The sequence below is a fragment of the Natator depressus genome, chromosome 2 (genome assembly GCF_965152275.1).
Source record: "Natator depressus isolate rNatDep1 chromosome 2, rNatDep2.hap1, whole genome shotgun sequence".
Classification (NCBI taxonomy): domain Eukaryota; kingdom Metazoa; phylum Chordata; order Testudines; family Cheloniidae; genus Natator; species Natator depressus.
In genome coordinates this window covers 120992212-121007312 of record NC_134235.1, presented here as the reverse complement: position 1 = coordinate 121007312, position 15101 = coordinate 120992212, and the positions used below count along the sequence as shown (strand labels likewise).

The window sequence follows — 15101 nt, the reverse complement described above, 5'->3', positions numbered from 1 at the left end:
CCTGCCAAACAGTTCTTGAGAGACTGATCATACTATATTTGCACTGATGCCTACGTTTTTAAAGGTGACCTGCAAAGGAAAAAAAAATTGTGTTTGTGCCCTTCCCCCCCACCTTTTGTTAAAATTATTTTTGATGACTAAAACTGGACTGAAAAGATATTTTTTTACATTAGAAATTCAGGCCTTATTAAATCTGAATTTCCTGGATGAACGTATGGATGACATATATTTTACATGAAACTTGATAAAGGAATAAAAATGATTTTTATTTAGACTGTTTACTTTTGGGAGGGGGGTTCTTTCTGTAAACATCTGTAACTCAAATGCCTGAGAAACATATTTTAAAAAATGTCTTTGTTAAAGATTCTGCATCTCCATCCCTTACATTAAAGCCTGAGAAAACTCATCTTAACATCTCTGAAACTTCTCAGCAATCCTCTGGCTAAACAGGAAATTTTACACTTGACAGTCCCGATAATTTGCAGTGTTCTTTTTTTATTTTGTATTACAACTAATGTTTGAGAAAATTCTGCAATATAATTCTCTTCTCCACAAATAATCAGCCCACAGATAACCATCTACATTCAAGTACTCTACCAATCTGCAAGGCTATCTATTGAAACACCAACTACCAAAAACTGCACTTAGAATGCTGTAAGGTGCTCAAAGGCCCAAAATGGTTCCTATGCAGGATATGCTGGTAAACTATGGGAATCAAAAATAAATTGTTACAACTATTTTTAAAATTAAATCCAAAAACTGTTATGGCAGCTCTAGCCTGAGAATAATGGACAGACCAGGATAAAATAAATTGTAATGTCTGGGAGGAAATCAAAACACCTCAAAGTGACAACCACAGAAAATGGAAAAATAGTTGACTCAGTAGCCCAGTAGACATGAATAAAAACTCATGTGAGATGTCTGTCTAACAAACACCCTTTCAAACACTGTGTTAAAAAAGCACTACCTGGGTCTCAGATACACCGAGATCATCAGTGTGATTACGACCACTATAGAGCCATTTTACAGAGGGAAGAAATATTATTGCACTGGCTTCACAAATCGACATTTCCTGTCCATTACAGGATTCACATATTTGAATTAGAGATTTATTCAGAACAGGGGGCCTGAGGTTTCTGTCACTAATCAAATCCAGAATAAGTCACTAAGTAGCTTCTCTTATAATTTTTGTTTCTGTCCCACATTTGCTCTCCCGGACAGCATGACCAAAGGCATTCTCACCGTTAAGTGCCCTTCGTGATGATCAGGGAAATGTATGAATAAGTACTCAGTGGCTACCAATTGCATTATGGAGTCACCCAGGAATTCCATCCTCTGATTGTGGCCTCTGAAAAAGGAAACATCAATGTGGCAAGCTCAATAAGCAGTCAGGGGGAAAAAAACATGCAAATTTAAAGATACAGTAATTTAAAAGCAAGTGTCCACAGTATTAAATGAATTCATTTTTAATGAATTGGGGTCCACTGTATTAAATGAATTCATTTTAAAACACATTTAACACAATTTTCTGGTATTAACTAGATGTGATGAAAACAATTCTTTATTGCTGTACGTTGACTTTCTGGAGAAAGCAAATGAGGTAGTTACCGTTAAACAAAATTACTAGACCACAGATGTGGGACTAACTGGGGGGTACAGGTTGGTGCTAAATTTATCAGGAATAAGGTCCCAATACTACAATTTTTGCATGCAAATAAACTGCTGTGCGTGTTGATTTCAATGGATCAACAGTTTCCCCATATACGACTAGTTAAAGGATCAGGATTGGGTGTCACCAGGTATTACTCTATTATTTATATTGTGGATGTACCTAGGAACCTCAGACATGGACCAGTACCCCACTGTGCTAGTGCCTGTACAAACACAGAACAAAAAGACAGTCCTCGCTCCCAAAAGCCTGGGTTTATTTTTCCCACATCACGTCCATGTGAACATGTAGCATTACTGCATCAGGGATGAAGAACTTATAGCATTTTGAGCTGTGACTTTCCTCTTGCCATTTATGAACCCCTCACATGAACATATCTCTCATGAATGCTTCCTCTTGTAATCCAATCCATGCTGTTACATGGTGCTGTTAAAATGGGGCAGCTAACATGCTGCAAAATGTCATGCTCTGTTGCAGCAATTCCAGGCTCTCTGATGATCTCAGGTTGCACTATTAGATCATGACCTTCATTAAACATACATAGTTGTTTCTTATTACAAGTATGGACTATTAAGGAAATCAACAGTAAGATTAGCATAGTTCAACGTGGGATTCTGCTTTATACTCACAGAGTCAGGTGGTTAAATCCCACAGTTCTCAAAGTGAAGGCCCGTGCCAGAAGTCGAACATGAGTAAAAATGACTCCAATTGCTTCCTCAAACTCGGTAAGTTTCTGGAGAACTGGGGAAGTCTCGATAAGTTGCCGATCAGTGTTGGATTCTTGCAGCTGTAAATAATAACAAATGCAAATTAATGATAGAAGGCCAGTATACATTTCAAAGAAAAAAGATCCTTTCTGAGAACAGCAAATCCTTTGAAAACCATTGACCATTTGCGAGGGAAAAGCAGAAATGTGCATTGTGTATATACACAAACATCCACCTCACACTTGGACTGACACTTGGATAATCAAGAAGCAGACCAAAAAGCAAACAAAACCAAACAAGCCCACCCTACTACTTTCTTTAAAAACAGAAAGAAATGGCAAAGCTTTAAAATACAAAATCTAAAAGGACAATGTTAAAGTAATTTCTAATAATATTTACAATGGTATTCTTCACGCCAACACTGCCCCAAAGCAGAGAGAATCAATGCCCAAGTGGGGAAGTAAGTGATTTCTGGGCCAAAGAGGAAATTAAATTTTCAGTCCAAACAAGTGGGAGTAGGAAAGAGAAATAACTAGTGATAACCTATGGGAAATAAATGGATGGCGCTAGCTCCAATGTAAGTTGTACCAATGCAGAAGCACAGATCACAACAGGGAGAGGTTAAAAAAAACAAAACAAAGAACACCTCAGAAGGGAGAGAGCTCTCAGGAGCTTGCACTTGGAAAGCTGGAACTGAAATTTCCTTCCATTAAGACTTTTGTTTATTTACTTCTCTCTTGTGTACACACCAGTCTGGGCTGTTGTACAAATAACTCATGAGCATTGAGCTACTGGCAATACTTAGTCTATAATCCCATTTCAGAGCTCCTCAGAGTATATATGAAGCATTTGGGTCCTTGTCCTTAGATCTGTGTGTGAGGACACCCTGCACCCAAGAAGAACCTCAGTGAAGTCAAATGAACTCTGCACAAAAGATCAGGGACTTGGTTTGGACAAAACAGGTAGAAAGAGTAATATGTCTGAGACAAAAGAGGTAGAAAGCATAAAATGTCTGAGACAGATACGACAATTTTCTGCCATACCCTTGGGAGACCTTATGAATTAAGTTTAAGAATCTTTGGGATCCACTGTATTAAATGAATGGTTTATGTATTATTGTGGGCTATGATTGTATGTAACCTCTCAGGGGAGCGTAGGAAGGGGGAGAGGAGAAATGTGACAGATGTGAGACCTGCAGGTTCAAAGGACTCTGTTGAACAATGTGCCAGACAAGAATGGACTCTTGGAACAAGGACAACGTTAAGGTCATTTCTAATAATATTTACAATGGTATTCTTCAGGCCGACTCTGCCCAGAGCAGAGAAAATCAATGCCAAATGGGGATGTAGGAAGTGTCTGGGCCAAAGAGGAAATGAAATCTTCATCCCAAACGAGTGGGGGCAGAAAAGAGAAATAACTAGTGATAACCTATGGTGAATAAATGGGTGGCGCTAGCTCCAATGTAAGTTGTACCCATGCAGAAGCACTGATCAGGAGAAAGAGAGAGAGAGGTTAAAACAAACAAACCCAAAACAAAAACACAAAATGAGGAGAGCTTCTCTCAGGAGCTCGCATCGCCACCTTGGAAGGCTGGAACTAAAATCTATTTCCATTAACAATGGGGAAAACTCAGTTGTGGGAGTTGAAGGAATGACAGCTACCAGAGCCCAAGGTTGGAGCTGAAGTGATGTCTGGCAAGCTTTTTAACATGTGGGTAGGTTCTTTTATTGTTTTTAATGTTTTCTCTGTAACCCTTTCATCTTAAGAATGAAAATGCTTGCTTATGAAGAGTTGTGTGGTAACTTAGAACTGCAGACCATTATGCTGTTCATAGCCTCTGGCGAGAAAGCAAAGCTGTGTGACTTGCTGGGAACATCTTACTGCAGGCAGCGAATTGTGCAGCCTGGAAAAACTCCACTCAGGAGGGAAAGAGACACAGGTCTCTACCAAGAGAGGTGATGGCTGAGGAGCCGGGAGCCTAGAGTGGATGCCCTTGGTGGACCACAGATACAGTTGCCCTGAACCACAGCAATGTTTATCTATGGTACTTGTATGGCTCCCTTCACCATAGAATCTGAGCACCTGGCAATCTTTAATATAATTACCATCACAACACCTCTTTGAGATAGAACTGTTCTATTATCCCCATTTTACAGATGGAGAACTGAGGCACAGGGAGCTTAAGTGACTTGCCCACGGTCACACAGGAAGTCTGTGGCAGAGCAGGGACTTGAACCTAAGGCTCCCACATTCTCAACTAGTACTTTAACCACGCATTGACTTTCTAAATAGATGAGAAAAGAGACTGATTAAATTTCAGACTTGCCAACACTTTAAGTGTCTATGTAATATTAATCTTATTGGAATCACTGTTAAAAATAACAATACTATATGAGAGCAAAAAAATTAGCAATATGTTTTTAAGCAATTTGATTCAAACCCCTTGACCTCCCATGATTAAGTTAGGATCTAAATGCTGAGGTCAATAAAATATGTATACAGATTGTTTTTTGTATCCAGTTTTCTAGGTATAATAGATAAACAGGAGGAAGACAAAGTTACTTCTCACTAGATTTATCTTGCTACAAATCCACACGTATATTAAACACAGGCCATGAGGTGGAAGCTTGTTATTTACAAAAATTCACAACAGCCAATATGGCTACTTGATACTAAATATTCCAAGATATCACCACAGCTGAATGCCACTGAAAAGCATCCTTAGAAATAAAATAGAGCTATGAAATTTATGATAGACAGAGGCACACTTACTTGGAGTGGGTGTAGTGGGTAATTAAGCCATACTTCCTGTAGGTCCTGCAAACATTGAGAGATGCCGTTAGTGCTCAAGGGAGTCATTTAACAAATTCCACAGTTCTAAATAAGATGGCATTACTTGAAATACTGAACTGTTTCAGACGCTGCCGCTGCTTATTGCAAATTCAATAGTGCTAGCAATCTCATTTTTAAAATAGGGGATTCACTACTCAAGCTGCCGGTAGTTCTCCCAATGAGCTTGTGTCAAAGAGGCAGAAAAATCCTTGAACCAAATAAAAATGGTTTAAAAAACAAAAGTAAAAAAAATATTTGTTGAAGCTAATGGTCGAATTTTATTTCCCACCACCTGCTCCGCAGCAGGTTTAAAATTGACCAAAAGCCAAGACTAAAACTCTAGGTCATGTAGGCTTCATTCATTACAACATTCAGAAGCATGTAAATACTGAGATACAATATGCCACAAAATACTTATATGTCTCACAAACATACTTTGTTCCACAGACTTTGAGACTTTACAGAAGAAAAATATCATTTAATTAATTCCCTGGCCATCGCGTTAGTGGTCTCTTCAGTAGTATAACTATAATTTATATGCACTAGTGCCTTACATGCCCCATCATCCAAATGCTCAGTACTTTTTGAATGTGTAAGATGACCCAGTCCCTACTCCAAAAGGCTTACAAGCCAGTTGTGCAAAAAGCACAAGTCTGCGCCAAACAATGAGAAGGAGGAAGAGGGTAAGGGTAATGAGAATGTGTGGTTACATAGGCTAGTGATGTGCACACATCCATGGTGCTCAATTAAACATCTTAAAAACATATAAAGGAACAACAACAACAACAAAAAATCAGCAAATGTCAATCCTCACTGGCCTTCTACATAGCCAATATGGAACAGACTTTAACTGTGTAGTTGGTCTGATGGTGGTTGAAACACCTAGCTTTAACACTTGGAGGGCTACAGAAAATAGACCCAATACATTTTTAATGCCTCTAAAACAATGTTTGTTTTACATACATGGCATATACTGAATACATGATGGTATGATGTGGTTTAAAAGTTTTATCGGAATTCATTTCCCATGAGTTGCATAACTCATTTAGGTCCGCACAACTCATGGATAAAAAGACCATCTCATACTTACGCTGTTAAAATCTTTATTTTACATAATCATATATTCCCTATTTTATTTACTCTTTACATAAAAACAAAAACCAACCCTAGATTAAATGAATGTTGAAGTTGCCAGGTCAAGCACTCAAAAGTTAGGAAATGCCAGAATTAAGGGTTCCCTCTGAATTACAATGTACTTTTAATATACTTTTAAAAAATGTAATTTCCTAATTAACACCCTCCCCTAGAAATTCTATCATTTAGAACTTTATTCACCCCCACAAAGATCAGCAGCTAAATTGCAACATTTAAATCCATCGCACAGACTTCTACTATTTGTAATAACTGTTGAAATGGAGTTCTACAAGATTCATGCACTACTGTATCTGCTCTTCTTCATGTAAGCCAATGAGCTAACAGAATCAAATTAATGTTACTCTGTTTACAACTCAGTATCATAAAATGCTGTTTTCATGACCTTTAAACTAAAAAAAAACAGATGTAGTATATTCTACCCCAACCATCAAATATAAAAAATTGTGGTTTTAATTAAACTGACAAAATTAACATGTAAATAAATAAAAAGTTTTTTAAAAGTAACTCAGCCAACAGGAAAACAAATACCGTGTCATTAAAGAGTAAACGTCCAAATAAGTGTTTGGCTTCTTCTAGGCTTCCCTCCAGGTAAACAGCTCCTATATGGAAGAAACAATATACAATAGGGTAAAAATGCACTAGTATTCAGAAAAGTACAAAATAGAGACTATGAATCACCCCCTCCCCCACCCCCAAAAAGGAAACAGCAATTGTGGTAACAGCAATTGTGGAAACCACAAGTTTCTCTCTCTTTGAAATTAAAGTGCAAAATGAAATTTTCTGCGAAATGTAAAGAGAATCAAATCAACAGTATAAAACGAGAAAAAAATTCTTAGAATCCTAACAAGTTACATCAATGATACAAAGTGGTATGCCAGAACAATGAACTTTAATAGCATTAGGCTGGAAGTAATCCTGTGTTTATAGTTGTTTTCAAGTAACCAGCTACTTAAAATTCTCTCAAACACTGGATATGTGAACATTTATAACCAAGAAATAACTTACAGCAGCCAGGGAATTTATTTTGTCCCATATCTTGCGTAAATCTTTGCCAGAACTACTCTCAACATTCGAAACCCATCAGTACTCCCCGCCCCCCCCCCCCACCGAATAATATATTATTTCCCAAATTGACATCAGTGTAGGGGGTTTTTATTTGGAGTTAGGTTTAATGGGGTGTTGAATACTACTGTTTTTTTAAATTACTTATATCATAGTTCTGAGCACCGGTACTGTTAGGACCTTGTCGCAATTTTATATAGGAATGACGTTTAACTGATATTTTGGGTCCTTTAGTGGATTTAGATGGAAACAAACCTTTTGATTTGGGATCATGGGGGAAATCTTTCTTATATTGTACAGTGTAACAGGTGTACCTGGCTCTTCAAGGTCCCGTGCTTGAGACCCATGGCCCTGCTACACACTGCCCCAGGAGAAAAACAGCAAAAGGTGGGTCCTCCAGGCCTTCTTAGGGAGGCCTCACAAGACGCAGCCAATCAAAGGCCAGCTGGCTTAGTTAAAAGGAGCTGCAGGGGCTTAGCAAGTCAGTTCCTAGCTGTGACTTGAGTAGCAAGGAAGGGTGCTCTGCTCTGACTACAGGGCCTGAGAGTTTACCAGAAGTTGAGTTCTGGCTGCATTTTGCTTTCTGCAAGGAGAGAGTAGACCGGAGAACTGTAATCTTAAAGTAATGGGTGAAAGGAAAGAGATCCAGTGGGAAAATGCCCAAGAAAAACAGTAGCAGCTAACTGAAGGAGTTAAAGAGAGGAGTGTGAGACTGCTGTTCACAGGGTCCCTGGCTGGGACCCAGAGTAGTGGGTAAGACCAGGTCCCTGCACCAACCACTGGAGAAGTGTCCTAAGCCCCAAGGAGAGGATAAGGTATGTTTAGAAGCTGAAGCAAAGAGCTGGAATGGGGCTGAAGACCCTGATATGGCCAGACTGTCTTATGGTTACCCCTCTGGAAGGGGACTGAACTTGAGTGATGACCTGGCTGGAGAGGTGGGGCAGTGAGAACTAGTGAAGACAAAGAGTCTCCAGGGGAAAAGTCCTATAACAGGCCAGGGAAGGACTTAAAGTTAGCCCAGAAGGGGCTCAAACTGAAACCAGAGACAGGGCTGTAAACACTAATAAAGGCATAGCAATAGTCCTTGTTGGACCTTTGTTACCCCAGCAGGGTTTCATTCGTGCATCATGTGTGGCTTGGCTGGAGGACTGAGCCACTGAAGTCCTGTCTAGTGAGGTCAGCAGTTGACAGGGTGCCAGGAGCGGAGAAAAAGTGCAGGATTGCACCCAGCTTACAGGAGGCATTGACCAGAGGTGAGTGCCTCATCACATATGGCAACCTAAAAAACAACATTAAAGATGGACGTCCAGGATTGTCATTCATTCTATGGCTTCCGACGACATGGAATGAATCAAGGCTGTGCCCCTGGAGAATGATCTTAGAGGGCAGTGGTTCACTAGACGTTCCATGGTTTGGATGCCTTCTCCATATTCACATATCGGGGCTGTCCTTCACTTTCCATCTGTTTAGTAGGTAGCTTCAATAGCGAGTGGGTTCTGATGTGGTTTGCTGTGATCCGTATCTTAAGTAGCATGGTGAAGCCAGGTAGTTGGTGCTGAGGTTCCTCTGAGACCTCTTCTACTCGGTGCCCCAAGAACTCAGTTTGTCTCTAGTTTCACCACCTAGGTTCCTTTATGCAGCAAAGCTAAGCTGAGTTGATCAGACTCAAATATAGGGGATGGGCATAGGGTATAGCACACATCCAAACTTACACAGAAAAACTTTTCCTTATACATTTTTACCAACATTAACAACACATTGCGACCAGTGTCCCAGTGGGGGCCAGCTGAGGTTACCCAATTAGGGTGAACTGCAACAAATGGGGAAGTCAATCCCCAAAGCTGGTGGATATTTTAACACTTAGATTTACCAAGCCAGCACAAAAGAGCTTCTTTATTACCTCACTGGTTACTCAGAAGTCCAAACAACACCGTTCCTTTAAAGTAACCCAGCCTCAGGCCTCCATCCAGGTACCCAAGTCAAATATGAAGATCTCTGACAATCTCATTTCATCATATAAAAGAAAAGGTTCTACCAATCCCAAAGGATCGGACACATTACCTCCCAGGTTATTGAATATTCCAGATCTTACCCAAATACACGCTTATAGACAATTTTTATTAACTAAACTAAAATTTATTAAAAAAGAAAGAGAGAGAGTATGGTTAAAAGATCAATATACATACAGACATGAGTTCAATTCTTGAGGTTCAGATACATAGATATGGTGAGCTTTGTAAAGCTTTGCAAAGAGTTCTTTTAGAATTTAGTTCATAGGTCATAGTCCAATATCCAATATCATATTCAGGGCGGACCAGTCAGCACTAGGATCATGCTTCAATGGTGGGGAAGCTTAAGCCACCTCAGCCCTTGCCCTGCCCCCTTCACCAAGGCCCTGCCTCTGCCCCGCCCCTTCTCCGAGACCCCGCCTCCGCTCATTCCATACCCCCTCCCTCTGTTGCTGGCTCTCCCCCACCCTCACTAAGTTTTACCAAGCTGGGGTAGGCAGGGGGTTGGGGGGCAGGGAGAGAGTTTGGGTGTGTGTGGGGGGGTGCAGGCTCTTGGAGGGAGTTTGGATGCGGGCTCTGGGCTGGAGCAGGAGGCTGGGGTGCGGGAGGGATGCTGGCTCTGGCCGGGCAGTGCTTACCTTGGGCAGCCCCTGAAAGCGACCTGCACATCCCTCTAGCAGCGGTTCCTAGGTGCGGGGAGTGGGGGGGACAAGGGGTATCTGCATGCTGCCCCTGCCCGCAGGCACTGCCCCTGCAGCTCCCATTGGCTGCAGTTCCTGGCCAATGAGAGCTGTGGAGTTGGTGCTCGGGGCAGGGGCAGCGCGCAGAGCCCCCCCTCATATCCCCCCAGGGACATGCTGGACACTTCCCGGAGCGGTGCGGGGCCAGGGCACGTAGGAAGCCTGCCTTAGCTCCACTGCACCTCCGGACTTTTACCATGCAGGAGGCGCTGGGAGGAGCAGTTGAGGGAGGGAGGGGGAGGAGTTGATCAACCGGGCCCGCGGACTCCCTGGGGCCCCCAGGGGTCCAAAGACCCCAGTTTAAGAAATGCTGCTCTAAAGGATACGTCTTGGCACTATCACTCTTTAATATTTATATCAGCTAAATGCCTTCGACAGTGAGACAAAATATATCCGTGTTCACATTGTACACACTATTGTAATAATATTTGTACAAGATATGCCTTTTGAGCTATCATTTAAAATCTCAATTTGCTGATCAATAATATCAAGGCAAAGTGCATGTAGTAGCGTTATATGAGAAGTTATAAACATAAGCTGAGATAATGACTAAAAAGAGATTTTCCAGACAAGTCTGGGGAGTAGCCAAGCCAGTTCCTAAGAGACAAAGGTGTAAACAAGGCTGATGGACCATTACCTGCTAAATGGCCATTCTTTGGCAGGACAGGGGGCAGGGGCAATAAAATCCACATTTTAGCAAAGAAAGAGTATGGAGTTCCCTTCCACACAGACTGCCTGCTGCCTTGCTCCCAGCTGGAAATGCTTCTCAAAGAGGAGACGGGACTATAAAAAGAAGGGGCAAACACCCCAAGACACTCCTCTCTCTCTCCCTGCCCATTGTATTCACTGCACCTGAAAAGACAAAGGAAGCAGCCGCTGCACCCTGGGGGGGGCCCTGACCTAAAAAGTTTGGTCAGTAAGACTTCTGGAAGCATGTGGTGAAAGAATTTTTCTTTGAATCTAATGTAGATCAAGTTAGGCACCAGTAAACGTTTTATCTTTATTTTCTTGTAACCATTTCTGACTTTGATGCCTCATTACTTGTACACACTTAAAATCTCTCTTTGTGGTTAATACAACTTTTTTATTGTTTTACCTAATCCAGTACACTCAAGTGGAAGTGTCTGGGTAACTCCACTGGGGGTAACAAGTTGTGTGCATGTTATTCCCTTAAAGGAATAACGGACTTAATATATTTGTACTATCTAGGAGTGGGCGGGGCAGTACAGGACTTATGTTTCTGGGGGGAAATTGAAGACTAGGAGTGTGTTGGGGTCACCCTGTGGTAAACTTTAAGGTGTGGCTGGCTGGCTACAGCACACACAGACATAGCTGGGAGTGACCGACATGCTGGAGGCTATTTGTGAGATGTCCAGGTAGCAACAAGGCTTTGTCAAGGGCAACCCAGGTTACAAGGCAGAGGTGACACAGCTACTCATTGGTCTGGATTGTACCGTTATGTCACACCCAGTCATGGAACTTTGGATATGTAGATGACCTTGTGATCGCATCCAAGTGAGCACTTCTACCTAAGCGGAATCCATCCTCCCAGATCTGAAAAAGCTGGAGGAGGGCGATAGGTTATGGCGACTCAGACCAAACCCTTGGAAAAACAGTTACGTCTGTTTTTTCCACCAGAGCAACAAATTTGAATGTTACCTTCTGGAACACCAAACTCAGGCACAAAGATTTCCTTAAATATCTTGGTGTGATTCTGGATCATAGCCTCACATACCGCCAACATCTGACTAAGACCACCGCCAAGCAGGAGTAATATAATTCACAAAACTAGGTGGGATCAGTTGGGGCACAGACACTCAAATCTAGCTGAAAGCCACCTTGGCCCTCGTCTTCTCAGCAGCTGAATGGTGCATGCCAGCATGAGCAGGTAAAGTACATACAAAGCCTGTCAACATGCAGTTGAACACTTATGAGAATTGTCACAGGATTGCTGAAGTCAACAACAATGGTCTGGGTTCTTGTCCTTTCATATATTTATCTTACCACCATCCCTTCGGAGAGAAACAGCAATAATACAAAAATATGACTGTGTGATAATGCACCCAGACTATAGAGAAATGACGAACTAATAGTACCACTAATAATATTGGTAGTAATTTGTATTATGGAGCACCTGGCATTGGTCACTGTAGGAAGACAGGATACTGGGTTATATGGATCTTTGTTCTGACCCACTATAGCCATTCTTATTTTCTTTTCTTTTTCTTCCCCTTTCATATAGGCTTTAATGACACTAAAAAATGCCAAAGTTAACTTTTGAGGTCTTGACTTGTCAACCTTAGTAATGTTCTTTTAATGTTTTGTGTGTGATATTTCCTAAGTTTTCAAAAAGGAAAACAGGAATTCCATCATGTGGCATCATATTGAGACCTACATGGATCATCAGCAGGGTTGCAGCCTTTATATCCACTGCACAGAACTCTGCCACTTAGACCCCTTAGACCCTCCAGTCTATCTTGCCACCCAGACAAACTTAACTTTGTGATAAAAGGTTATTTAAACCTAAAATCACAGCACATTAGGTTGCTCCCAGTCCCAAGAAACCAGTAATTCACCCCAGATCAATTGGTACTCTAAGACAAAGCTGGCAGACAATTCTATAGTAAACTAACTAACGGTTTATTAGCTAAGAAAAAAAGAATGAGAGTTATTGAGAGGTTAAAGCAGGTAAAATATAACAACAGGTAAATCACAGTTTATAACTCCAAATGGTGGCAGTGATGTAATAAACTGCCATTTTCTCAAAAGTCCTTCAGAGCTACCCAGAATAACTCGGGTGATCTCTGTCTTCTCATTCAGATATTCTGCCCTATTAGAATCCTAATAGTCCAGAGATGATGGATCATTTCTTGTATCCATATTTATAGCTCTTTCACACAGAAAGCCAGCTGACAGTGTCTTTCCCCACATGGGCTTTTCCTTTGAGTGAGGAAGGCACTTAGACTTTTGACCTCTGATCATATATATAATGGCCACTTGCTGTGAAATTATTAGGTCCTTCATTAGCATTTCACAAGATTTCTTTGATAGTTACATGAGTATTTACATGTAAATGTTTGCTATTAAATTATGACAGGAATGGATAAGTGAAAATAATATGGGTAACAGTCCACTAGTTTTCATGAAGTTTAAACATCTGAGTATACACTTATTTGATCTATACAAGGGAACTGACCTGAATACACTCTAGCATGATATGGTCAGCCAGCATCACAGGGATCACAAAGGCATATCCCTGACACAAAAGCCACCTCCTGGCAAATTTTTAGTCCCTTTTCCAAAGTATGGGGCAACTAGAGCTGTTCAAGAAAAGGTCACCAGAATTTTTTTTAACATGGACAAAATAATGTATTTTCCTAAGCATTGTGCTCAGAAACAGCCCAACGGTTTTGGATGAAATTTTCCCCCCAAAATCAGCCTGAGGCATGGAAAATGTCAGCCCAAACAGTTAGTTTGGTAACGTTTATAAACATCTGAAAACAAGGTCTTATAATGGGAAGTGTCGGGTAATCTTAAGAAAGGCCTCACCTACCATAAATATATTACTCATAAATATATACACACACAATAGATAAACAGCAATCTCCACTAGCTTCTAATTCAGCACTGAGGGTAGCATAACCCATTTCTGTAATGTCCCCAATTACTGTATGAAATGATTACTGTGGAGTTCACCCATAAATTTTATTTTACTTCACTGCTTGTTCATTTTATTTTTATGCTTTCCATGTCTTTTGTGCAGTTACCACCTTTTATACATAAATTAAACTTTATTATTATACTTCACACATTTGAATTTTCAATAAATCTGAACTGTTGGATTTTATTTTATTGTGAGTGCATGTGTGTGAGTACGTATGTACATAAACATTGTGACAAAGCTCTGTCCTTGTCTGCATGGGTCCCGCGTTTTCTGGCGGATTTTGCTAGCCTCAGAGGCTCACTGTGACCCTCCACGTAACCCTTCTCTCTCTAGAGACAAGGGTCACAGTCTACTGAGTCATTTTCATCATAAGCCAGCAAGGGAGGTGAGGAGAAGCTATCCTCCCTTGCACAGTCTCTGTTGTCTCCCAGTCTCAGTGATTAATCAGGGTGGGGGCAAAGGGGGGAGCCCAGGCCTGCCCTCTACTCCAGGCTCCAGCCCAGGGACCCTAATAGTATCAGCTATGGTAGCTGACCTTTTAGAAACATGACACATACAATTCCCTGGGCTACTTCCCCACAGCAGCCCCCACTTCCTCAAGCTCCACTTCACCCTTACCTCAGAGCCTCCTTCCTTGTGCCTGATATGGTGTGTACTGCTCTGTTTCTCCAACAGCGCAACTTCCTCCCACAGCTCCTGACATACACACCCACCTGACTGACTGGGAGGCTTTTAACTAGTTTCAGCCAGTCCCTGATTGGCTTCAGGTGTCCCAATCAACCTAGCATTCTCCCTGCCTTCTGGAAAGTTCTTAATTGGCCCCAGGTGTCTTAATTGACCTGGAGCAGCTGCCATTTAACTTATCCTGGTACCAGGGATTTGTTTAGCCTAGAGCTAATATATCAAAGCCCTGGCTTGGGTGATTTAGTTGGGGAGTGGTCCTGCTTTGAGCAGGGGGTTGGACTAGATGACCTCCTGAGGTCCCTTCCAACCCTGATATTCTATGATTCTACCTCCCACTATTTTTCTATAGCCATCTGGCCTTGCCCCGTCACAACATACACACACACACACACACATATTTATATACAAAAATGTATTTATATTAATATTTTGTTTGTTCTGTCCAGATATAAAGATGAATTATTTAAAAACCCCCACTATGTACAGTAAAACTTGCCTATAACTTGGAATACACTGCACACCAATTTTCATTTGCCTGCCAACTTGTTTTCTGTGCTTTGGTTGATAACAGCAGATGAC

General features: G+C 41.3%; 1 protein-coding gene across 1 annotated transcript in view; it reads right to left on the bottom strand.

Moving 5' to 3' along the window:
• The window catches only part of DROSHA (drosha ribonuclease III), a 105182-nt gene that overhangs the window by 18747 nt on the left and 71334 nt on the right, over window positions 1-15101 (bottom strand). Inside the window, exons 23-26 of the mRNA XM_074944984.1 lie at window positions 6892-6962; window positions 5149-5193; window positions 2299-2456; window positions 1243-1348 (exon numbers count right to left, since the gene is read on the bottom strand). Of these exons, the coding sequence (XP_074801085.1) occupies window positions 1243-1348; window positions 2299-2456; window positions 5149-5193; window positions 6892-6962 (380 nt within the window). The remainder of the gene's footprint in view (window positions 1-1242; window positions 1349-2298; window positions 2457-5148; window positions 5194-6891; window positions 6963-15101) is intronic.